The sequence below is a fragment of the Orussus abietinus genome, unplaced genomic scaffold, assembly GCF_000612105.2.
Source record: "Orussus abietinus isolate OABI.00-Male unplaced genomic scaffold, Oabi_2.0 scaffold384, whole genome shotgun sequence".
Classification (NCBI taxonomy): domain Eukaryota; kingdom Metazoa; phylum Arthropoda; class Insecta; order Hymenoptera; family Orussidae; genus Orussus; species Orussus abietinus.
This window is the reverse complement of record NW_019394537.1, coordinates 1-26,021: the sequence shown is the minus strand read 5'-3', so window position 1 is coordinate 26,021 and position 26,021 is coordinate 1. Positions and strand designations below refer to the sequence as shown.

Genomic DNA, 26,021 nt, shown 5'->3' with positions numbered 1-26,021 from the left:
TTCGCCTGGTCCTTGCAATTGGATCATTTCCTCACGTTCCTTTCGAACACGCGCGAAGGAAAATCATTTCATGAAATTTCGGCCGATCCTTGCAATTGGATCATTTCGTCACGTTCCTTTCGGACACGCGCGAAGGAAAATCATTCACGGTCGTGGTATCGCGTTCTACCTGCTTCTACGAAGAGCACTTGAAAACGGGCCAAATTTCATTTCAAATTTACTTTTTGCAGGATGAACGAAAGAGAGAGAAAAAAAGAACGCGAAACGAGGAAATGGTATTCTTGTTCGGGATATTTTTTACCAGAGACGATGAACTTTGTATCGTTTGTTTGACGAAGGAGCGAGGGGGATATTTCTTTGGATGTTGCTGGAAATTGATTTACATCGTGCAACTTGGAAACGACGATTCGGGGCTGTCGAAAGTATGCGGACCGACCCTGCGTCGAAGAGTAGGAATGAAAGAGAGGACCGAAATGCGTGGATAAAGACTCCGACAGAGCGTGACACGCACGCGCAAAGTGTACGTACTCTCGGCGGATGCCCCGCCGAGGCAACGAGAGGAAAAAGAGTACACCGATATGTCCATAATGACTTAAAGAAACCGTCAAAGAAACGAAAAACAGACGCTGTTATTTCGAGTCCCATTCACTCGCTGTCGTTTTACTCGTGCATCCGTCGGACGTGGTCTTACGCCCCTTATTAAATAAATTCTTCCCGAACGTCAGGAGTGCCGACCGACGACGAGCCGAAGAGTGCTTTAATCTCGGCTCCTGTAAAGGTGCGCTTTCACGTCTAATTGCCCATTTCAGGTGGAAATGCCAGAACTGGTCGGGAGTAGCGGTCAGATTTGTCCATCCGAGCTTATCGGCTACTCGGCAGCTCTGGGGTAAAAATGCTTTCGAAAGTTCGATAAGGCAGATAACCTGTTGTCTTTGACGGACATGTTCCGCTCCTTTCAGGGCCGAAGGACGGATGGGGATGAAGAGATCCGCGTAAACGGTATCCGGCTGACGAGGCACGCCCGATATTTCATCGGCGGCGAATCCAGTTAAGAAAGCTGCAAGATGCTCTCAATACGCGACCGGGTCGATCGATGAACCGTATATAACTAGCTAGTGATATAATCCTGTAAAGCGATTCTCGAGAGCCCTAGGGCTTCTCGCAAATAAAACGTCACCGGGAAGATTTGACCGGTCGGGGTGACCCTAACCGGCCATGGTCGATAACTCGCGACGATCGAACGAGACGGCATCCCGTAAAGGAATGAAATAAAGGGGAAGTAAAATTCAACGAAAAGCTGCCACCCTGCCGAGCTCCCGAGGCGGAGGTTAAATCCACGGTCGACATTCAAGCGGAGTTAAAGCACCCTCGAATAAGGGGATTCGCTGCCGAGAGCCAATAAGGGAGCCTCCGAAGTCAGAGAGGTGCATTCAGGCCCGATAGCATTTCCCACTGGGTGCCCTCGATGCGCGGGCAATTGTCTTTTGTTTATTGGCCTCTTCGTGCCCGGCCCAAATTTCCGGCTATCCGGGGATGGAGACACCTGAAAAAAAATCCCCTAGACAATGGCCAATTTCCCGAGCCCGCGCTACCTGTACCGCGAGAGTCTCCGCACTGTTAAGGTTATGTGAAAGTGGCGTCGAAGAGGTTTTGTTTATACAACTTTTCTCCCAACTCGGTTTACCGAATAGTTTGAGACGTTACAACGTGAATAGGGAGACTATAAGGAAGGTCCTGAAACTCATGAAATTACAATTTTTTTCTAATTTGTTTATAGGTATTTTAAAAATAGTTTATAAAAAATGAAATTTCGCGAGTTTCAGGACCTACCTTAAGATCTCCATATTCACGTTTCAAAGTATGAAACGATTTGAGAGACCCAGTTCGTAGAAAATTTTCATGAACGATTTAGCTTTCGGATGCCACTTTCCCATCCCTTTAAGAAGAAATACTGAAATTTTATAAAACTTCTCTTGGGAAGTCTTATTCGGACACGGTATACTAATTTTATAACATTTCCAAACGAGATTTCTAACATCCATTAGAAATATAAGTGTACTCAATTCTTCTGCAAAATCTCGCAAACATCCAATATGACGTTACGATATTACAGATTTATCTTGAAGCTTATCATAAATGTCCAATAATTCGCTGTTGAGGCGTTAAATGTATTTAATTGTAGCACAATCATATGGTACCAAAATTGCATGAATTATTGTGAGTATTTTTACCAGCACGGCTCTCAGGATAGATATAGCATTCACAGGGGCGCTTCGAAGAAATCGGAAAATTGTATGAATTATTGTGTATTAACCAAAATTGTATGAATTATTGTGTATTAACCAAAATTGTATGAATTATTGTGTATTAACCAAAATTGTATGAATTATTATGTATTAACCAATATTGTATGAATTATTGTGTATTAACAAAAATTGAATGAATTATTGTGAGTATTTTTACCAGCACGGCTCTCAGGATAGATATAGCATTCACAGGGGCGCTTCGAAGAAATCGGAAACGTGAGCAGAAACAAGAGGTGACCTTAAAGAGCCGGCCAATTCGCACGTGGAAACCCGCTGTAGAATATTCAGCAGCTGCCTCGGGTGTCTTTACCGCCTGGTAATCGCGATTCGCGAGTCTACCTGGTAACACACTTGGAACGAATTCGCGTGGGCTTGGCAGCCGTCCCATACCGAGCGATACGCGAAACAAGAGAACGACCATACGGGAGATGGACATTCAAAACAAAGGGGGTGCACATTTGAGAGACGAGGAAGATCGGCAGGTGGATTTCCTAGGGGGATATCCTGCACCTGACCGTTCGCACCCCCTGAGGGCGGCGCGAGACAAATGGCCCTCCACCTGCGGGATCGATTGACCGGGGCTATCGCGAAGCCAACGAAACTCGGGAACGAGAAGGCGGATTCCCTTTCGTCTTGGGCATAGGGCTCGTTCCGTTCCCTTATATCTTGGAGGAAAACCGCACGCAGTCGGGTGACCTTAATCGAGCCGCGGGGTAGAAGAGGACGCGTTCATGGTCATGGCAACTGCATGCCATGGAATCGATCGTGGGCGGAAAGAAGGGCGGAGGGGTTGCGACTTACACCTATATCGACGCGTAAGCGAGACTAACCTGCCGTGAAACCATTAAGACAATTTAAACGCTAATTAAAATCACTCGAAGACCGACCCTCGCGGGGCATAAATTAACCCCGACGGAATTGGAGGGGATAAATCTCCGCGATTTGGCAAGGATCGCCAGTCGACGATACGAAAGTCACGACCCCCCCGTTCCCGATTTACGGCGAATCGATACCGCACCGTCGGCCACACCTGAATCTCGCGGGAATGATTTCCAACCGTTCGAGACGGAGGTGAATTCGTTCAGTTTAAGGTGATGCGAAAGTGCCGTATGAGGATTTCAATCCTCTGTGAAACTTTTCTCGGGGGGATACCGATTGTGGATATCTTACCACGCGCATATGGAGGCCCTATTGATGGTCCAAAATTGAAAGAAAAAGTTGCTGGCCACTAAGAAATTAGCATAACGACTATAAAATCCTGCGATCAAATATGTCCGAAGAGACGTCGGATCGAGTAAAGAGAACTCGTTTAAATCGACGTCAATTTTGTCCCTCTCAACAAACTAATTCTTTCCTCCAATTATATATGATTCCAGCAACTATTTGTATACCAAGTTTCAGTCAACTAATATTTTTTCTCGGTGCAGCACGCGTGAAACTTTTATAAGGAAAAAACTTAAGAAACTCTATGCTTTCAATTGCCTAAATATTAATTTTGTCTCAAGCTTCAACGCAAACGTACAGAACTTTCCGATAGACCTAATATATTCCCAGCGATGGTATTGTCTTTACATTTTATAACCAAGGGTCCATTCGAGCCCGATGGCAGTAAGCGATCTGAAAATCAAGGAAGACGCGAAGATTAATGAAAAATCCTATGGGAGCGGGAAAATGATACGTGTTATAATGGCTCGGCAGGGAACGGGGGATTTGTCTTTTGTCCGGCTCTCGGGACCTTTTTCACCTGCCAGAACGGAGTAAGGCCGTTGAACTTTATGAATGCGTTGGGCCCCAGGTAATTGACGCGTGTAACCAACTGCGCCGCAGGTACACCCTCGTTACGCGTGTTGCAGAACGGCGCACGCAACTAACGCACACTCCGTGCCCTCGAATTAAGGGATTTTTCTCGCTCGTCACAGATACCACGTACTTTCCCACCGTTCTCATCAATTATCCCGACATGGGATCGTCCTCGATATTCCTAGGGCTCCTAGTATCTTCTTCAACGTGGCACCCTATACTTAAGAGATGCTGTCTAGCCTGTCCCGTTAGCGCTTAAGATGCAAATGCTACTTTAATTTCGGCTCAGTCGGCTGCGTTATTTCCGTGCGAACGGCTGACTCGATGACTGACCGCGTCGTTCTCTCGAGACGCAAGAAAATCCGTTCCCATTCGACCAAGTGGACTATTTCCGCGTGGACGTGCTATCGCGCGTAAACCACTCTGGAAATTAAAATGCAAAACCACCCGATCCAAACCATCCCCCGCAAACGCATCCAATAAACCAACATTTCTTTTGCTATAGATGAATCTAATAACTCTTTGAAAGTGAAGTGAAACCCCCTTCAAATCAGTCGATTCGAATACGACACTTTTTTTTAAGGGTGTTAGACCAAACTGTCCGAAACTTTGACGCATCACTCCTGATCATCTAAGAATTGTCCTGACACGTTCAAAATTTGGATATTTTTTAAAAAATTTGTTAACTCAGCCCAGACTAGAACCAAAATGGCGTCGAGCTCTCATATTTCGATCAATATACAATTATCGAAGGCTCTGATATGAGAAACGAAAGCGTCAGGAGAATTTTACGACAATTTAGAACACTCTGGTAATCGATAAACTCGCATTTGATCGGGATAAAGGCCAAAAAAGTGTTTCATGCGCTTCTATGTTAAAACGATGGGAATATGAGGTCTCGGAGTGAAAATTTAATTGGCCTGGAAATCAGAAATGGCGCAGAGGGTCCCTCTGCAGTCAATTAGGGCCCCAGAAAGCATGAATCCAGAGGATTTCTGGAGTTTTACTTCGATTTCTTGATATTTATTGTACGAAAACGACAGATGGAGGATGCTATTTGGTGCAATACCTAATATAATTCAACACAGCTGCCAGTATAAAAACCAACGTCAGCAACGTAGGCATTTAGAAAAATCTTCTTTATCGACGTCGATCAAGTTCCTCGACGTGTTTCACTTCACTTTAAATCCATCGAAACCCTCGCCACTTCATACCTACAAAAATGTATTTTTTAATCGGATATTTTTTTCGAGCAAAAAATTCCCATGTATCAGTTTCAAAAATCAGGGAATCCTAGCGTGGAACTACGACGTAAAGGCGTAATTAACGCGAGAAATTGAATGATTCAGGGGGAACGAATTGTTTTAGTTCGGCCGACTGTACCGCGAACTGCAGCGGCGGTTGCAACGTATGCACGCGCGTTATGCAGATTGCAGGCGTGTACGTACGGGGACGGGATATTACGCTTCCCAATCCGAAGTAACGTTAGAAGTGCATAGTAAAGTCTGCCAGAGATCGAGGGTCGTGCAGCAGAGGTAACGGTGAATCCCGGAATGCAGGGACGGTTTCTGCTGCAGTCGGACCTGTCGCAGTTAGAGAGATCGGAGGCTGGAGCGATCGTTCGCGGTAGTTCTTCCTATCTCGAAGACGGCTTATCGGGCAGCCTGTCACCACTACATGCGATACCTCATTATCTAAATCTCCCAGAACGCGTCGTCCTCGTGTCACTAGTGATCGATCGAGCATTCAATGTTAATTGCCCCCCTAGATCTGCATACGAATGAGGAAAGAAATCGAGCCCGGGTCGAGAACTCGAGGATCGAGAATCAGAGCGCGACTCTTTCTTGGCTTTTGACACCTCCAGGGCATCCCGATGGAGTTGCGGCCCGACATGTCGATTACAAGAATGTAGGAAACATTTATCCCCGGAAAATTAACACATTCGCGACCGGTAAATTTTTTCCGTTTCAAATACTGAGTAATGGCGAAAACAATGAAATTCTGACACTGATTGCCGCAAACTTGTATCGTGTATCGGTATGGACGTGATTCACGTCAGCGGCAATCAGGAATAGAATTAAAAAAGGACGTGAATTCACGTCAGCGACAACCAGGATTAGAACTTGGAAAGACGTGAATTCACGTCAGCGGTCGCGAATGTTTTAAGATATCCTGAATTTAACTATGCATACGTGTACAACAAATGATAAACTCAATCCAACGATTATTTAACGATAATAATAACGAGAACTCGAGGATCAAGTATCAGAGCGCGACTCTTTCTTGGCTTTTAACACCTCCAGGGCATCCCAATGAAGTTGCGGCCCGACATGTCGATCACAAGCATGCAGGAAACATTTATCCCCGGAAAATACGTCTCAAGATATCCCGAATTTAACTATGCATACGTATGCAACAAATGATAAACTCGATCCAACGTTTATTTAACGATAACGATAACGAGAACTCGAGGATCAAGAATCAGAGCGCAATGCTTTTCCGGTTTTTGACATCTCCAGGGCATCTCAATGAAGTTTCGGTCCGACATGTCGATTACAAGAATGTTAGAAACATTTATCCCCGGAAAATACATCTCAAGATATCCCGAATTTAACTACGCATACGTATACAACAAACGATAAACTCAGTCCAACGTTTATCCGCGGAACTTCCCTCGACGTGGTACACTTCCCTCGAGTGCTTTCAGCAACTCGTGGGTATCCCGATTTCATCTAACCCAGTGATTAACGTTTCAGCGTTTCTCGGAAGGATGCTCGCGGAATAAGAAAGAGTACAAGAGGAAAAGGCGATAGACCCCGCAGAGGCACTTTCGTGCCCAACAGAGGATGCGCCCCGAGCTCGATGCACTCGGCGCATTATTCGACGCCGAGAGTGAAAATAATGTAGATATTTTCTATCCCCAGCCTATCCCCTATCGACGTTCCCACCGAAGCTCTGCGTAAAAAAAGTGTGTAACACGAACTACGGCATTAGGCGCCAAATGAACCGACATTATCTCCTCGTTCCTCATTAACCCTTTCCCCCGGCCGCCCTCCATTGTGTTTCTTATTTATCCAGGCTTACGAGGCATTTCTCTCTGAGCGGTTAAAATTAACGAGGTGGATAAGAGAAGCAGGTGGTAAAAGGCCCGCCAAGTGTGGGAACGCAACGAGGCCTCATGGAGTTCGAATTCGAGGTCCAAGATCTACGAAGAGCTAAGGCGAACGTCATTGTAGACGTAGACGGAACCGTATCTTCCCGGCCAACAATGGATAAGGTTCCCCCGACGTTGCGGCATTCCGCTGAGAAAGGTACGACGACTTGCGCCAAAGGTATATACCCCAGGAGGTAACTCGAGGTTCCGTTAGAGGAATCTCGCAATCTCGCCCGCTCGCGTTGCAAGTGTTGCGCCGGCGTTGCAGCAAGAGCCGCTGCACTTGCTGCACTCCCTGCACCCGCTGCACTAGGGGGAATCCCGGGAGTGCCGGGATACGTCGTGGACCGAGCACGGTGTCAACCAGCTCGCCGACCAGGAGAGAAAGCCCGAGCACATCGATATTAGAATGGATTTAATGGCATTCATGAATTAGCTAGATACGAGGAGCATGCAATGGCGTAAATCCAACGCGTGGTAAAATCTCCCGGATTTATGGTACCGTTTCCCTAGAAACTCCGGTTTCTCTGGGCTTGCCTTGTAATCTCGTTTTGTAATTATCTCCTCTTTCCCTGTGTCGGTTCCTCCGCTGTTAGCGTGCCCTTGCCCGAGAAGAATCTCTCGTTGTCTAAGTGCCAAGCGAAGAAAGTTCGGTACGTGTCGGGTATCGGATTGCCTGCACTAAAAAAAGGACTTAGTCGATGGCTTTCCACGCGTACTTAGGAGGGAATCGAGGAATTCGTTCGTCGTTGAGAAATGTTGGTGGAGTCATTTATGTCCAAATTTCTGGATTCGATTTAGGGTACGTCACTTTCCAGATGAAATGACCGATTAACGAGCTGACAAGAGGCTAGAGGCTTTGGACCCGTTTTGGCATGAAAGTCGCTATTGAAAAAGGTTGCAACAAGTTTCGCAATGCCTCGGGGAATTCATTTGTCGGAATGCTCGAAAAAGGAATAAACTCGACGGAGGCCGCTGGAGAAAGTCTATTGTGTCTCGCGTATCGGTGTAGGTACCCTGCCAGAAATAAACACCGGCCTTTCGGTAAGAATATGAGGGACGAGCCGGTAAAAAGACGCGTAATTCGGAAAAAATACGCGTCCTTACGTGAGCCCACGAGTCGAAAGTAGGCGCGACCGAAGGATGAAAGTCAAGAAAGCTGACATTGCACGGGAAAAGTCTAGTCAGCCCAGGGAAAACGCGCATGTACCCGATAAATGTACATTCGTACTCTCGCTTTTCGTGTATTACTACGCTAAAAAGAGCGTATAAATTGATTAAAGACCGCAAATGGTGTCACAATGAAGTCGAGCCCGCCGAAGAAATGAGCTATACGGTGCAATGAAAATTAATGAAATTAAAAGAAAAATTGTAATGAAAGGCTTTCGTTACTTTTGGAGTAACGAATAAAAAAAGTATATATATATATGTATATATTTATCAGTAGAAGCGCTCGTGGGATATATAGGTACCCTCTTCGCCGCTGAAAAAGGAACCGAATGAAATCTTTTCTCCACATCGGCGGCGCGCCTTTTATAAAGGAAATCCCTCATTACTCGACACAAGTTGGTTCCACGCGGATACGGAAAGCGACTGGCAATTGCCCTCGGCAATTAACGACTTTCCACGTTCCTCGTGAGCAGGAGCGAATCGGTCTTGCGAAAAATCTCAGGGGGGAACGCGCAGTCCGTCGGCGGATTAATTAAAGCATAATTTAATCAGGCCCCAATTCGCGAAGAGGAAACGCCTCCTATTTCCCTATTTCCGTATAAAATTCTAACCGAATTGACAATCCAGACCAATCGATCGATCGAATTCGTTAATCGCCAGAGACCCGATTCCGAAGTTCATACGAGTAACTTTCACATGCGAAATTGACAATTTCCTATACGACTTTCAACTGTTAACCAATAACGCGACTTCGCAACAATGTAAAGTTATTCGTGCGGATCTATTGGTATGCGAAAAAATTTCATATGAACTCGAGAACCGGGTCCTGGGTACAATCCGCTTACACGGCGTCAAAATGTCTGGCCTTAATTCCAGTGAAACGTATCGACACCTCGGTCTAGAATTCAAGATTTAATACCCAAGATACAATCGGCAATGTTTCATTAAATTATCATCGCAATTATCCCCCCTACACGTATTCCAATGGAAAACCTTAATATCATGTAAACGCTGCTATCTCGATGTTCATTAAACGATCCATTTGCATATAGCTGAATTATACGCGTGCGAACATGCATTCCTAGTTTGCAACATGACCGCAATATAACATTACGGTGACCAATCGGTGTGCACGTATTCCCCATCGCTTACTCCCACAGATTCCCACCAGGTATGTCAGACATGATTAGATTTGAACGTTCCCCGATCGCCCGATAGGCGTCGATTCGCCTAATTGCACGTCCATTTTCAGAATGGCAGATCGTCTGGGAGAAATCCGATTACCATTGCACACCAACTCGGAGCTATCGTTAAGGTGAAGTGAAACCCCCTTCAAATCAGTCAATTCGAATATATTTTTTTTTTAAGGGTGTTGGACCAAACTTCGAAACTTTGACACATCACTCCTGATCATCTAAGAATTGTCCTGACACATTCAAAATTAAGATTTTTTATCAAAATTTGTTTACTCAGCCCAGACCAGAACTAAAATGGCGTCGAGCTCTCATATTTCGATCAATATACAATTATCGAAGGCTCTGATATGAGAATCGAAAGGGTCAGGACAATTTTACGACAATTTGGAACACTCTGGTAATCGATAAACTCGCATTTAAACGGGATAAAGGCAAAAAAAGTGTTGTATGCGCTTCTATGCCAAAAGGATGGGAATACGAGGTCTCGGAGTGAAAATTTAATTGACCTGGAAATCACAGATGGCGCAAGGGGTCCCTCTGCAGTCAATTAGGGCCCCAGAAAGCATGAATCCAGAGGATTTCTGGAGTTTCGTTTCGATTTCTTCATAATTATTGTACGCAAATGACAGATGGAGTATGCCATTTTGTGCAATACCTAATATAATTCGATACAGCTGTCAGTATAAAAACCAACGTCGGCAACGTGGACATTTAGAAAAATCTCCTTTATCGACGTCGATCAAGTTCCTCGGCGTCTTTCACTTCACCTTAATATTCCCCGCGAAAAATACGATCGAATGAATGACTGCATTCAACTAGGAACGGAGAACAGCGCAGAGATATCATTCCCATCGGCGGGACTTACGTTCTCCGTTTCTCCGGAAGATCCTTCACCTTAAGGTGAAGTGAAAGACGCCGAGACCCCTTCAAATCAGTCAATTCGAATAAAACACTTTCTTTAAGGGTATTGAACTAAACTGTCCGAAACTTTGACACATCACTCCTGATCATCTAAGAATTGTCCTGACACATTCAAAATTTAGATTTTTTATAAAAATTTGTTAACTCAGCCCAGACCAGAACTAAAATGGCGTCGAGCTCTCATATTTCGATCAATATACAAATATCGAAGGCTCTGATATGAGAATCGAAAGGGTCAGGACAATTTTACGGCAAAATCACGACATTTTACGAGAAAATTTAATTGACCTGGAAATCACAGATGGCGCAAGGGGTCTACAGTCAATTAGGGTCCCAGAAAGCATGAATCCAGAGGATTTCTGGAGTTTTCTTTCGATTTCTTCATAATTATTGTACGCAAACGACAGGTGGAGTATGCCATTTGGTGCAATACTCAATATAATTCGACACAGCTGTCAGTATAAAAATCAACGTCGAAAAATCGTCTTTATCGACGTCGATCAAGTTCCTTAATTCCCCTTAATATTCCCCGCGAAAAATACGATCGAATGAATGACTGCATTCAACAATGAACGAAGAACAGCGGAGAGATATCAATTCCATCGGTGGGACTTACGTTCTCCGTTTCTCCGGAAGATCGATGAAACCGCAAAATGCAGTTCAGAGGTGGCCGCGAGGTTGCACGCAATCGTCGGCATTCGACTAGACCGGAATCGGGATAAATTTTCGAGTCTGTAATACACGGCGAATAAGTCGAGCGGACACCGCGAGGTAGAAAGAAAGAAAGAAATAATAAAAAAAGAAAAAAACAGTCAAAACGACACGAACCGGATGAAATGTCCATCGCTTCGGTTGCGATTAACGATTCATCCGCTCCATTTCACTGACGGATAGGTGAAACCGCAGAACGCGTGTTAGCGGTGAACGCAAGGTTGGCTCGTTAATTTATCCGCTCTAAGGTCTTATTCCATTGATTTCATCACGTCGATCCGAGGGGCGATTAATGATCTTATGCAGCTTTTTAATTGCCCCCCGAGTCTTGTATAACACGAGCGGCGGAATATGAATTAACAAACTTGCATCCACTGGCGGATTTATCGCACCGCCGTGAAAATCGGTGAAAGCGTTGCATCTCGCGCCGAACGATAAGAAATTACGGTTTTATTGTGGGAGGGGGGGCATAATATCAATGCTGCGGTTCGAATTACACCATTTTCATACTTCGTTTCACCGTGGGGTCGATGCATAAGTACGGTCATGATAGATTGCACGGGTATCACAGAAAATCTCTCGATCCACGAGTTTCACATATTGGGTCCAACAACGTTCATCGTATTCTTCGACACCAAGATGAAGATGAGAACATCAAGTTTTAAAAAGCCACGCGGAATTTAACCCCTTAACGCACAGATTTTTTAAAAAAAACCGGCCAAAAAAATGTTTTTTTAATATAAAAAAAAACACTAGAACAATGTCTTAGCAAAAAAATAAAATTCTCGATTATATTCGAGTGTGAAAAATGATAGTAGCATACAATACAATGCCGTTCGAATTATCTCGAATGTGCACAGTTTGACCCGTTTAGCGCGCTCGAATTAACTCGAGCGCACAAGTTAAGGGGTTAATTTCCCCCAAAGAAAATGATTAATTTCCAAATATCTGTCGACCCAGAATGTACTATGAAAACACCCCAAGATAGCCCGGAATTCAGTTTTCATTACTGTAAAATTGATAAATGCCCGATCATTGGTCAAGGACAACCGCGCCGGTGTTAAAAATTCTCCACGTGAAAAAATTAATTGACCTGGAAATCACAGATGGCGTAGGAGATCCCTCTGCGGTCAATTAGGGCCTCAGAAAACATGAATCCAGAGGATTTCTGGAATTTTACTTCGATTTCTTTATAATTATTGTACGAAAACGACAGGTGAAGTATGCCATTTGGTACAATACCCAATATAATTCGACACAGCTGTCAATATAAAAACGAACTTCGGCAACGTAGGCATTTAGAATAATCTTCTTTATCGACGTTGATTAAGTTCCTCGACGTGTTTCCCTTCACCTTAAAAGAAAGTATCGTATTCGAATCGACTGATTTGAGGGAGGTTTCACTTCACCTTAAGTGACCACCCCGCGAGCATAATTTCCAAATAATTGTATAACCCACTGTGCAAGTTATGCAGGAGAGAAACCGCTTTCGCGGATTCGCACGTCCGGCCACCTCGCTTCTAACGTTAACATAACAATATTTTCCACCTGGAAGATGACTCCCGGGTGAATTGAATTTGGCGTGCCAGGGCGGAAACGATTAATTAGCAAGCCGGGACCGAGGTGACGGATTCATTGCAACACGAGGATCGAGGTGAAAGCGTTGCACCTGGCGCTAAACAATAAGAAAGGCCCCTCGTGCCAGTAAAATATCATCGCTGTGGTTCGCGTAAGGTGATTTACGTGTTCCCCGTCCGGAGAGCGGCGGAATCGACGAGACCGCAAAACGCATTGCGGGCCGATAGGACGCGTTTCGCGGCGCGAGACATTCCTCCGCTCCCCGGATCGGCTTTCGAAAGCGGGTCATACGGAAAGCCGAGGGCCGATCCAAGCAGGAAGATCCTTTTACCGATTTCTTCTGGGGCGGGTGGGAAAAAGCCACGGCACGAACGTCCACGAAAACGTACCGGGCACGCTCCAGCTTTATTACCGGTGGCTGACAAGGATACATTCCCAAGTGTCCGCCCCCGATCATATTGATTGTCATATATGTTGAAGAGCACAAAAATCTAAGAGACACGTATTTTTTTATATCTGCAATGGTCCACATTTAAGGGGTGAAACAACCCCCCAAAGTTTGGGGAAAATTCGATTTTTATAACAATTTTCGTAGAAGCAATGGAGGGATTTCNTACCAAGTTTCGTTGAAATCCCTCCATTGCTTCTACGAAAATTGTTATAAAAATCGAATTTTCCCCAAACTTTGGGGGGTTGTTTCACCCCTTAAATGTGGGCCATTGCAGATATAAAAAAACACGTGTCTCTTAGATTTTTGTGTTCTTCAACATACATGAAAATCAATAAGATCGGGGGCGGATACTTGGGAATGTTTCCTTGTGAGACTGCGGATTCCCGTCGCGGAGAAAGGTCCATACTTGAGATTCCTCGAGAATACCGCGGTACTCATTTATCTCCGACCACTCGAAGAAATTATAATCGCGATCCCATTGAGACTTTCTAAAATCGGAGCACCTCGGTAAGTATAAAGTTAAGATCGAAGATTAACCATGGAGGTTTCGGTTCGCGTGATCCAAGTCGACCATCTTGAGTTAGCGATGGCTGAGACTATTCATACTGGGTGTCGCAGTAAATTTGCCTGTTTGCAATACGACTTGGGTCATGCGGTAAGTAAACTGAGGACGCATACGCACTCGGTTGAGCAAGTTGAGGAGCTCCTCTTAATGGGTACGCGTCATTATTTCCGAGCAGTTGACGTATCCTGTCACGCAGGCTGTACAAGTGCACGTCTAGGATGCACTTAGCTAACAATTGTGCGGCCGCGACGTGATTGGAAGCGACGATTGCGCCGAAGGAAATCACCTCTTGCGTCGCGACGCGAAATTACGATGATTTCGAAAATCCGGACCTCGTCTGCCGAGATGCCGGCACCAGTTCGCGTAACGTCGGACACGAAATGGCACGATGACCCTGAATCGGCTCGAAATTGTCCCGCAACATTTTCAATCTTCATTTCTTAAAGTCTTACAAATTCGACAATAAAGAAGACGCTCGACCGACGGGCACAAATATACAAAAATAAAGAATATATATGCCCATAATTATGAAAGTGGCCTAAGTCAAAATTAAAAAAAAAATGAGTTTATCAGTTATTTCACGCCATATTATTTCAAACGAAATTAATTCAATGTAATTTCGAAACAAAAAATATATGACTTAGACCACTTTCATAATTATGGGCACATATCATTAACTGAAGTAATTAAATTAAAAAAAAAAATAATAATAAATCTCGAGATCATGTTAATGTCGCAGGATTTCTTAACCGGCCTGATGTTTCCAATTTACTTAAATCGATTACCTCATTCATGAGTACATTTAATACCGTAAATTACCATACGATGAGGGTATGAAACACGTTTCAATTTTTGTTTTTTTTTTTCGCTCAATTGGAGGCACATTATCATGTTAAAGAGTACTCGCTCGAGTCCGTAGGTACAAGACTTTGTTGCAAGACAATTACAGGTTCGCCTTCTAGAGGCCTATTCACGATAGCACATCTAAGTGTGCCAAGCAGAGAGTAGCCACGGATCGTTCGAACCCTATCGTCACGAATTCTCGTACACGGTGCGAATAAAAAGCCGTACGTCCCATATCGCCGAGCCATTATCCCAGTAATGGCACGTCAAAGTGAGGTACGCACGCGTGAATAGGACTTTCGTGAAGCGCTCTCCATAGTTCATAATCGGCCTAGCATTTCGCCCGGAGGTGTCTCCGCCGTAAAGAGTCTTATACACGAACGAAATCCATAGGACGTCACTGGAGAGGCGACCTTCATTTTCGGAGAAAGAAATTCCGAATCCGGAGATGACGCGACGAGCGATCGACGGATCGAATCCTTTTACCGGGAGATCCATCGAGCCCGGCTAAATAGCACCACCAGTCGGCATTATGTAAATCAATTTGCAGCGAATGGTCATCAGCGCAGCTTTTAATGAGAACGTAAACCCTCTTGAAACGGACGTTAGCGTACGTATACTCCACCATAGCGGCCTCGGCAGTGAAACGGTCGGAGTATTGACCATAAAGGACGTTAAAAAAAAAATCCCGAAACGAGGCACTTCATGCGCCGGGAAATATTCCACGCAAGTCGATTACGCAGCCCACGGGAACGCGCGTATCTCCCCAGAGTGGGTACTTTTATCGGGAATAGATACCCGTGATCGGTAAATAACGTTTCAATCGCCTCGAGATTGAGCCCGGCAATTTCTGCAATAGGCTTAACTTTATTACCGTGAAATTCACCGGCTCGGATTAACGTTTACTTCGCTAGTTAAACGATTTGGCAATTAGGATCCATTGTTATTCTAACGAGACGAAAGGCGGATATAGATGATTCCGGTGTAACGAAAACCTGTATACCGCTGGTGGAACTAATACCACGGCTACTGTCTAGTGAACCATTTTAAGCCGAAACAGTTCTGCCACGAGAACTAGATTATATACTCTATGGGTGAGAGCTGGAGAACTGCACTTAACGAGGACGTAAAACCTCTTACCGTTGACACTAACTTGAGAGCAACGACACGGTGCATAACTGGATCCGCTTTGACACGGTCTAGCGAAAGAGTCTATAGAATTTACGGAATGCACGGGATTTACGAGACTCCCAGGAATTCCTTCAAAGGCCTTCGAATTGGCTTATCGGACCTTGAAAAGAAAGAAAGAAAAAAAAAAAAAGAGACAAATCAGAGCACTTATCGTTACAAACGAAGGAATCCGGAGGACGCATACTTCGATCCAAGGTGAAGTGAAACACGTCGAGGAACTTGATCGACGTCGATAAAGAAGATTTTTCTAAATGCCCACGTTGCCGACGTTGGTTTTTATATTGACAGCTGGGTCGAATCATATTGAATATTGTACCAAATGGCATACTCCACCTGTCGTTTTCGTACAATAATTATAAAGAAATCGAAGTAAAACTCCAGAAATCCTCTGGATTCATGCTTTCTGGGGCCCTCATTAACTGCAGAGGGACCTCTGCGCCATCTGTGATTTCCAGGTCAATTAAATTTTCACTCCGAGACCTCGTATTCCCATCCTTTTGGCATAGAAGCGCATACAACACCTTTTTTGCATTTATCCCGTTCAAATGCGAGTTTATCGATTACCAGAGTGTTCTAAATTGTTATAAAATTGTCCTGACCCTTTCGTTTCTCATATCAGAGCCTTCGATAATCGTATATTGATCGAAATATGAGAGCTCGACGCCATTTTGGTTCTGGTCTGGGCTGAGTTAACAAATTTTTATAAAAAATCTAAATTTTGAATGTGTCAGGACAATTCTTAGATGATCAGGAGTGATGTGTCAAAGTTTCGGACAGTTTGGTGTAATACCCTTAAAAAAAAGTGTCGTATTAGAATCGACTGATTTAAAGGGGGTTTCACTTCACCTTAAATCGCCGATCGGAAAACGCCTTCGAGACAGCTGATCGACGACCAAATCGGTCCATCGGTCGCGGCCGAGCTCCTTTACGACGGGATCGATGCAATCCCGATAATTGCACCCGGAGTCGGTATTATGCAAATTGGTCCGCGACCGAAGGCGAACGGGGCCAAAATTCACGGCCACGGTGCCCGGAGGTGAATATTCATCGAGGCCGAACAGTTCGTTGCTTTCTCGTCTGGGGCCCTGCGGGATGGATCTCCCTTCTCCGTACATTCTTCATTTCGCATAGGTGTTCCAATTAACCGGAAGACCTGGTCGTAATCGAGTCGACACGCACGAGTGTACGTCAATCGGCCAATTTCTACTGTGTCGCGCGCAAACGCCCTCACCGAGCGAAATATCTGGGCGCGAGAGTTATGGAAATGCAAATGCACTCGGCTGCACATTTCTTTTTTTTTCTTTTTTCTCTCGCCACTGGATATTCCGGGTCAGAGATAGTATGGAAACAAAATCGCTCCCGGTTTCTCCGTCCCTCCACCCGTGAATTAATATTAACACTTTGATGATCACGGGTATCGCAAAACCGATTAATTGGCTTCCGATCGGTAAAGTGTTAAGAGACCGTAGACACCCCCGCGGAAATGCACTAACTAATCGAACGAAAAACCTCAGAAATGCATAGCGAAAAAAATGTCAAAAATGTGTACATCTCACTATTTCCTACCATAATATTAGGGGGACCGAAAGGTAATCAAAATTCGACACATACTAACCGTGAATGAGCTCATTGAAGAAATTCTGATTACTTTTCGGTCCCCCGTAATAATTATCTTGGCAACTCGCGGTCGCCCTATCGGTTAGCCTGACGGATCGACAAGGAGAGATAATTGAACGGTCGCATTCGACGCGTGCGATCGATCGAGTGGGACGCGATTCACGAGGCGAGTTCATTGATGAAAACCTCATTGCGGGCCGCTGAGGGAAAAGCTGCAGTGCAGAGGTTGCACGCAATCGTTGCGCGGTTTCCTAACAATGGCGGGCCGTATCTGATGACTATATTACAGGGGCCTCTCGGGGTACCGCGCGTACATGTAACCGCAGCGAACACACGCTGTGGGATCGGTTGTAACGAGCTTCCTACGGATCGGCATTCCGATCTTATAACGCGCCGATCGGATTACCTGCCGGCTATGCATATACGCGGTCGTCGCATACCGGGAGCGAGCGAACCAGAGGAACTCGCTCGATCGCCCTAAACGCGGCCCCGAGAGGTCGCCCTCGGCCAATTGCGATCGGGGAATCGCGACTCGCGATCGGGCGCCCCTTATCAGGGATCGATGCCTCCGATCGATACGGTTTACGAGCCGCGCGCCTCTACATTGTAATGCCACTTTTAACGAGGACGTAAACCCTCCGGACGTGGACGTTGTCGCAGGGTATCGATGGCCCCGGTGAAGCTCTCCTTCGACGCAGGATCAGGATTAATAATGGACGCCGATAAAACCAGGTGAATCGACTGGAATGAAAGTGGACCGATAATCAATGATCGAGGATATCGACGGAGTGACTTACGGGATGAATGGCACGGATTTCTCGCCTCTTGATACGTGTCCGGGTGGACATAATCGGTCAGGCGGTAACATGGGAAAATAAATGAGGAATTAGCTTACGGTTGGAGGGAACCTCATTTTCTCTTATGTTTACGTGGATTCGAGCACACGACTGTTGAGTCACACGATGCATCTCGTCCACCCGCGGTGGAGACTTTCGTTCCACCTCGTTTTCTCGGCAAGAAGACCCGGCTTCCTTTCGGTCGCTAACGGATTGACCGTTTTCACGAGTGGTGCTTCCTTCGCCGCGGAAGAAAAGCTCCGACCTGCGTCGCAAGAAACTAACGATGTTGAAGAATGGACCGTTTTTTCGACTCACCTGAGCCTTGGTGGGCTTCTCCATGATGCGGTACGATGGCGAGCCCTGCTGGCCGGAGGCTGCGATGACGGCGCCCGCCTTACGAGACACGCATTGCCCCATATAGATCTGCCAACTTCGCCAATACTTGACCTATATGTCCAACACAATGACTTTAGAAACGGGCCTGTGACATTACTCGAGAACTCGAGCCGTCCTTGTGCCTCGCTCGGAGCGAATTTTCGCCCGGTTGAAAAACGCGATGACAAGGAAATTAACTAAACCTTCATATTTTAAACCAAACCATTAATCTGGTACGTATATATTCTCTCGAGAGAGAGAATTACGTAGAGCGATTTCCAAGCACGGCTCAAGTTTCTAATTAAGAATGGAGACCAAGCAATATTTTGTAAGTCATGGAAGTGTCCAAGTGATCTACTACAACGGTTACCCGTCACCAATAATATAGTATAATCATTCTAGCAAAGCGAGAAATATGGTTAAGCAGTGTTTCAAGGTGCACGTTAATAGGTCCCTGTGAAATTACGAGGATTGTAATTAGGAATTAGAAGTATCGAGGGGTGATAATAAACCATAATGTCCCACGTGTAATGTCCCTTCATTAGCGATCGCATCTTCCTTCCAGCGTTATGCAAGGTCCCAAGGAGGAGGAGAAAAAAGGCAGAGAGGAGCCTCTGGTCCCTGGTAATAAAATATAGTCCCTCCCAGTGATCGCCAGAGTCGATGAATAACGAGTGAAAAATGTCCCGAGGTAAAGTAACCGGCATACGGTTAAGAGAAGCGACGTCGGGTGGGAGAAGTCGTTGACTCGAGAATGTCAAAAATTACGACCAAAAAACGCCCCAGGGGCCCGTGGCAAAGTAAATTTAAGAGAGCCCGTACCCTGGCCCGGACTTAAAAGTTACTGCGAAACGATAGAAAGTCTTACGACCGAGGAAAGAAAGCAATCATCGAGGAGCGCACCGTCTTTTGCATTCCGCGATAGGGATTTAATCGAAAACAATAACCGTAAGAACCTAACCGAGGCGAAGAGCGTCGAAAAAAAAATCTCGATTACGACCGATGACATAAGAACAACGCCGGGGGATGGATTCTAAGATACATTATTCGGAGCTGCGAATATTCCGCGACAAGTTGCCTCCTCCACCTTCCACCTTCTTCCCGAGAACACGTTGGGAAAGTAATACCCCGTCACGTTTACATTACGCAGCTTTTCGGGTCAGTAACCGGAGCACTCCTATCGCGGAGTCCTATTTTAACACTAGAACTACCGGTGGATGATTTTTTTTGTATAGGATGGGCCATTTGAAACCAGTCATTTTGACTGGTCTTGGTAACTCTAGGGGTAATCGCGGACTTTTTGACTGCATATCTTCTGGAAATCTCATTTTTTCGCAAAAAACTACTCGTTTTTATTTTTTGTATAGGATGGGCCATTTAAAACCAGTCATTTTGACTGGTCTTGGTAGCTCTAGGGGTAATCGCGGACTTTTTGACTGCATATCTTCTGGAAATCTCATTTTTTCGCAAAAAACTACTTGTTTTTTTTTTTTGTATGGGATGGGCCATTTGAAACCAGTCATTTTGACTGGTCTTGATAGCTCTAGGGATAAGCGCGAACTTTTTGACTGCAATTCTTCTGCAAATCTCATTATATCGCAAGAAGCTACTCGTTTTTATTTTTTGTATAGGATGGGCCATTTAAAACCAGTCATTATGACTGGTCTTGGTAGCTCTAGGGGTAATCGCGGACTTTTTGACTGCAAATCTTGTGGAAATCTCATTTTCTTGCAAGAAGTTACTCGTTTTTATTTTTTGTATAGAATGGGCCATTTAAAACCAGTCATTTTGACCGGTCTTGGTAGCTCTAGGGATAAGCGCGGATTTTCTTTACTGCAAATCTTCTGGAAATCTCATTTTCTCGCAAGAAGCTACTCGTTCGATATCTCTAGGCGTTAACGAACATTCTTCATTCGCGTCTACCATGGCATATCCGAGGTAAACACGGAGGTACCAAGTGCACGTTGCAACGGTGCACGTCTCGGGCACGAGCGTGCGAAAGGTGCATTTTCCCCGGCGATTATCCGGCCGCCTGTGCACACGCGAATGCGTAAAATCGCGTATCGCGGGATCGCGAAATCCCCGTACGAGAAGATCCCGGGAATTATAGTCCTCGAGATCGCCGGGGATATACGAGAAGAAAGGGGTCCCATGGAAGAATCTCCCGTGGAAGGCCGTGCGAAATTGCAGGTTGCCGGATAGCGAACTCGAAGAAGGACGAAACGATCTGACGGAAGTCTTTACGTTAACGGGGAATCGTTACACCCCACGTCGAATGAAGGCCAGGTAGGCAATATCGGTTCTTATCGCCACATCGAAAACAAGGTCGTTCCATTTCCTTAAATCCACGTTCTGTAGCCCTCCGTTATCAAAAATTAGCAACAACCTTAACGGAACTCCGTGCGAGAGGCTACGTAAAAGTAAAAGCCGGACGCGGAGGGACGATGGGAAAAAAAATGGAGCGCCCAAGGGGGTACATTTGAAAATCGATCGGACACGAGCAAGAGCCGAACGCTACGGCGATTCGCTCGGAGCGGTGAATGGACGAGAAACTCGCTCGAAAATTATTCCGGAAGCGAGGCAGCGATACGTGTCGTTCCTCCCGGAGAAATTGCCGAGCAAATATTTTTTGGGTATAGATGTGATGATGGTGGTGTGTGCCCTGTTTGTTGTGTTTCGTCCCGGGTCTGCCTGTGTGGACTCGTCAGTAAGGCTATCAGGCAGACCCTGCCTTAGACACCGAAAAATTTCTCCGGGGCGGGATTTGAACCCGAAAGACTACATGGTATGAGCGGTGAGCGTAATCGCTGGGCTATCGAAGGCCCGCGTCGCAGGAAGAACTTCTAATTTAACCGTTTGAGTCCCAAGCAGCGCGATCGCGCTGTTCAGATTTTATGTCGAGAAAACCCAACACATTTCGAGCGTTGTGGACAACTAGCGGTGCGCCACCGATTGTCGAAGTCGCGCGCTCAGATTTACTGACCCAAGTACATCTTCTTTTAATGTAAATAATACATCTTACAATTCAAGAAACGCTATCGCGCCGATTAGGATTCATCGACATAAAATAAACAAAGCGCTATCACGCCGCTTGAAATTTATCGTCATAAAATAAAAGAAGCGCTATCGCGCTGCTTGGGTCTTCTCGTACTCATTTAGAGAAAGCGCGATTGCGCTGTTCGGGATTCTTTGACAGGGTTTTTTCAATACCCCCTGGGACTCAAACGGATATATATATATATATGCTATGACCGCCACAATTTGAGAAAAAGTTCGAGGAAGCGCTCCATGTTCTGAGATAAGGTCGCCGAGAAATTGAAAACCTGAATAATAACCGAAGTGCGGGTGAAAAAGATTCAGAAGAAAAAAAAAAAAAGTAGACATACCCCCGTTTAGAGGCCTAGTCGAGATCGAGGCGAAATTCGGAATGGCGTATCCAACGGAGGTGCCCATCGATCCGACGCCTCGCGGACCCAAATTTAAACTTGGCGGAGAGCCTTGATCCGAACTATCCTAAATTCCCAGCTGACCCAAATCCTGGCCTTTGAAATGCGTGTTGCCTTCAAAGGCCATTAGGGACTATTCGGAGCGACCGGGGGAAATTTCGATTCACCCCTCCGTCAGGATAATCGAGGAAATTCAGGACTTACGGATATCCAAGAGCAGGAAATCCGCGATTCGCCTCTCTCCGAGTCCAGATCACGCGTATAATGGTTTCCCTCCATCGTGAGGCCCTCGTCGCCTTCCCTACCTGTCTGGACGGTTGTCGAAGACCGCGAGATCGATTGCTAATAATATGGAAGTTATCAGCCAAGGGCACGTCCGTTATCGGGCCGATCGACCGAGGATTTACGTCCGTCTACAGTGCCGTCCCCTCTTGGAACCGTCGACCCGGCCCCGGCTACGTGAACGAGTCTCGGGAGAGAATTGCGAGAGGGACTCTCGAGGAGAGCCGCGACGCTCATTCTCCGCCGTGGATCTTCAAGGTCAGGGTCAGCCCGGAGCCGGCTAAATCGCCGAAGTGCAACGGTTTTGCCAAACGATGCGCGTGGTCTCGTTGGCCGTGGCTAAACTCCGATTGGTCGTGCAGGTTCTTACGCTCTTCGTTACACAACAAAGGTGTCGTTGTCCTGGCGGAAATTTTGTCCCGACGCGAGCCCGCCGACGATCCCGCGACGACTGCTTTCGAATACTCGCTAAGTCCTAAAGCCCAGGTCCGCGATCAAAGAAATTCGTCGAATCATTTGTTTCCTCTTAGACGCCTTAAGGTGAAGTGAAACACGTCGAGGAACTTGATCGACGTCGATAAAGATTTTTCTAAAGGCCTACGCTACTGACATTGGTTTTTACATTGACAGCTGTATCGAATTATATTGGATATTGTACCAAATGGCATACTCTACTTGTCGTTTACGTACAATAAATATCAAGAAATCGAAGTAAAACTCGAGAAATCCTCTGGATTCGTGCTTTCTGGGGCCCTAATTGACTGCAGAGGGACCCCCTGCGCCATCTGTGATTTCCAGGTCAATTAAATTTTCAGTCCGAGACCTCGTATTCCCATCGTTTTGGCATAGAAACGCATACAACACTTTTTTTGCGTTTATCCCGTTCAAATGCGAGTTTATCGATTACTAGGGTGTTCTAAATTGTCGAAAAATTGTCCTGAACGTTTCGTTTCTCATATCAAAGCCTGCGATAATTGTATATTGATCGAAATATGAGAGCTCAACGCCATTTTTGTTCTGGTCTGAGCTGAGTTAAACAATTTTTTCCAAAAATCCAAATTTTGAATGTGTCAGGATAATTCTTATATGATCATTTTGTCAAAGTTTCGGGCAGTTTGGTCTAATACCCTTAAAAAAAAATGTTGTATTCGAATCGACTGATTTGAAGGGGGTTTCACTTCACCTTAAGACGGTGCCGCTATTTATTGCGAAGTACTCCCACATCGTGTAACCAAGACCTATGCTTGTTAAATGATACATTCAATTATTATAATGATACCACTTGTCCTCGTTAACTAGCCGTTATCGCGAAAATAAAGAACAGGGGTCGAGGTAAAGAAAATGGATAAATTCCTCAAATACCTCGTAGAAACATAATTTCGTCTCGCGTGTATATAAATATTTCTTAATTGGCCAGTTTTTAACTCTGTAGTTAAATGTTTTACGTTCCATTCGCGACGATTCTTCCGCTTCGTGTAAACTCTTGGAAGTCTACAGCATTGAACCGAAAACATATGACCGATTGTAGTTTTCTATCAAAGTTTCGCCCCCGAGTTATTCGTACAAGGCGACAGAGTCGGCGACCAGACTTCCAGGAAGATATTTGTAATAGAGCCCCGACGAAGTTCCTTGATCGTGAGGACGTATCTTTACTCGAGACACGTGCTTCTCTCGAACCAGGTGTTTTCATTGAGCCGCGGTGCTCGGCAAAAGACTGGATAAATTCCTCCGAAGCGGTTGATCTTGAACGTTCCTACTTCAGGAAACGGTCTCACGCAGTCTACAGGGAAGGGCATCTACAGGGTCCGACAATACCTACGGTACCGTAAAATCGATAAACATTAATGTACGTATACAATTGGGCGCGTCGAATCGAGCGAGTCTCCAGTGTTAATAAATATCTCGGCGACGGTTACGTAACCGCGTTGTTTAGTGTATAATAATATGCAATTACCCCGCTGGCTCGGCCGGGGTTTCGCGATAATGGGTACTGGACATCGCCGGGGCCTCTACGCGTATTTACTCGTTAACGGTGACCAACTAACCACCCACCGGTACACCAGGAAGGGATTCGAAATCCCGCCGGTAGGATAAGAGTCGGGGATGTTAATTCGAAAGTGGAGAGAAGAGTTATGGATTCCCACGCGGCCTCCGCGCATGCACCTTGACTCCTAGGCACCTCGCCCGACCCCGTTACTCCCGCGACAATGTCGCCCATCTTCCGACTTCTCCTCTTCGTTCTACTCACAAAGATAAAATTCCTCGCCGTTCTATCACCGGCCTTTCGGACCTTTCTCTCAAACGCGCTGAAAAAGAATAAACATCGGCTCTGTAGAGAATGCAACGCGTCCCTGGCCATTCGAGCCGGCCCTCGTCCTCGGATCCTCGAAGGCCTCGCCGGACGGAGAGCCTGCTCCGAGGATGCAGTAAAAAAAGAAATATATAATAAACTGCACTCCACAACTCGGTGTGCACCATAAAACGCGAACGCGTTACGCGGATTTTTCCTCTGGCCCTCCGCGGGGATTTTCGCCATCCTCGGTGGAATGTCGCACCATCTGGGATGGCGATTCCGCACGGCGGAGAACCAGAGCAAGGATGCGCCGTGGGACTCGGAGCGCATTTAAAATCATTCCTAAAGGACGTCGCTGCGAAAAGATGGACTTGCCATCGATTACCTGTTTCTTATACTCGTTTACTCCGGATAGATTCGTGGGACTCGTTGGGGTTGGTAATGTGGAGTATTTTAAAGGAGAGCTTCGTCTATTTCGTGTGTCTTGGAAGGATCTCAGGTGTAATCGATTATCAGTCGCGCGGTCTGGAAGGGTCCATGCTCTTCCCGCAGCGACATCTTCCAGGATGGGTGATGAATGGGAGTTTAAATATGGACTTTCATACCTTGTCTTACGCAGCTAAATTTCTCGGGCAGGCCGAACGGAACCGCGGTACACATCCTAGAATCTGGCAGGGACACCCTACAGTCAACGGCGCGCGTATCGTGGGCACATGTCACGTCGGAATTCACCTCCGATCGAATGTTGCTTCTCGCCCGTCGCCTCGGATTCGCGGGAATGTCCGAAACGAGCGGCGCTTAGGGTACCGCACCTGCGACGGCGACTCGGTATGCCGCACCACCTGTCATTCGAATCTATTCGATAGTACGCAGCATGCGTGGTGACGTCAGAAGCGAGCCACGGGACAACCGCCGAGCACTGCGACTGGATTCGCCGTTCGCCGTTCGCTGTCCCTCGTCAACGAATGACCCTTCTCCTCCCGAGTTGGAATCGAGCGCTGCGAGCCTCTCCTACGGGCCGAATGCGCCGCAGCGCCATCTTGAACTTGGCGGATGACTGGGAAAGCTTTTTCCGCGCGAACTTCAACTTGGTCGGTAATAAAGGACGCACAGGCATCGTTTGTGATCATTTCGGGCACTCGAGTTGCATTCTCGACCAGAGATGAGTTGGGAGATTGCTTACGAGAAGGGTCGCGCGATCGACTGTGTGCTGCCCTCTGATTTCGTACGTTAGCTTTCACCGTTTTTTGCCCCCAAGGGCGGCGCAACGAATTTCTGGTAGG

General features: G+C 46.0%; 1 protein-coding gene across 5 annotated transcripts in view; it reads right to left on the bottom strand.

Annotated features, from left to right (window-relative positions):
• The window catches only part of LOC105702722, a 72,347-nt gene extending 46,665 nt beyond the window's left edge, over positions 1–25,682 (bottom strand). For 3 of the 5 annotated variants that reach the window (XM_012430506.2, XM_012430507.2, XM_012430513.2), the window contains exons 1-2: positions 22,368–22,973; positions 18,658–18,789 (exon numbers count right to left, since the gene is read on the bottom strand). In XM_012430506.2, coding sequence (XP_012285929.1) covers positions 18,658–18,789; positions 22,368–22,442 — 207 coding nt within the window. In that variant the 5' untranslated portion in view covers positions 22,443–22,973. Of the gene's footprint in view, positions 1–18,657; positions 18,790–22,367; positions 22,974–24,693; positions 24,752–25,343 lie in introns of those variants that run through there. The other 2 variants (XM_012430508.2, XM_012430509.2) reach the window with 2 other exon arrangements.
• Between the last annotated feature and the right edge of the window lie 339 nt (positions 25,683–26,021).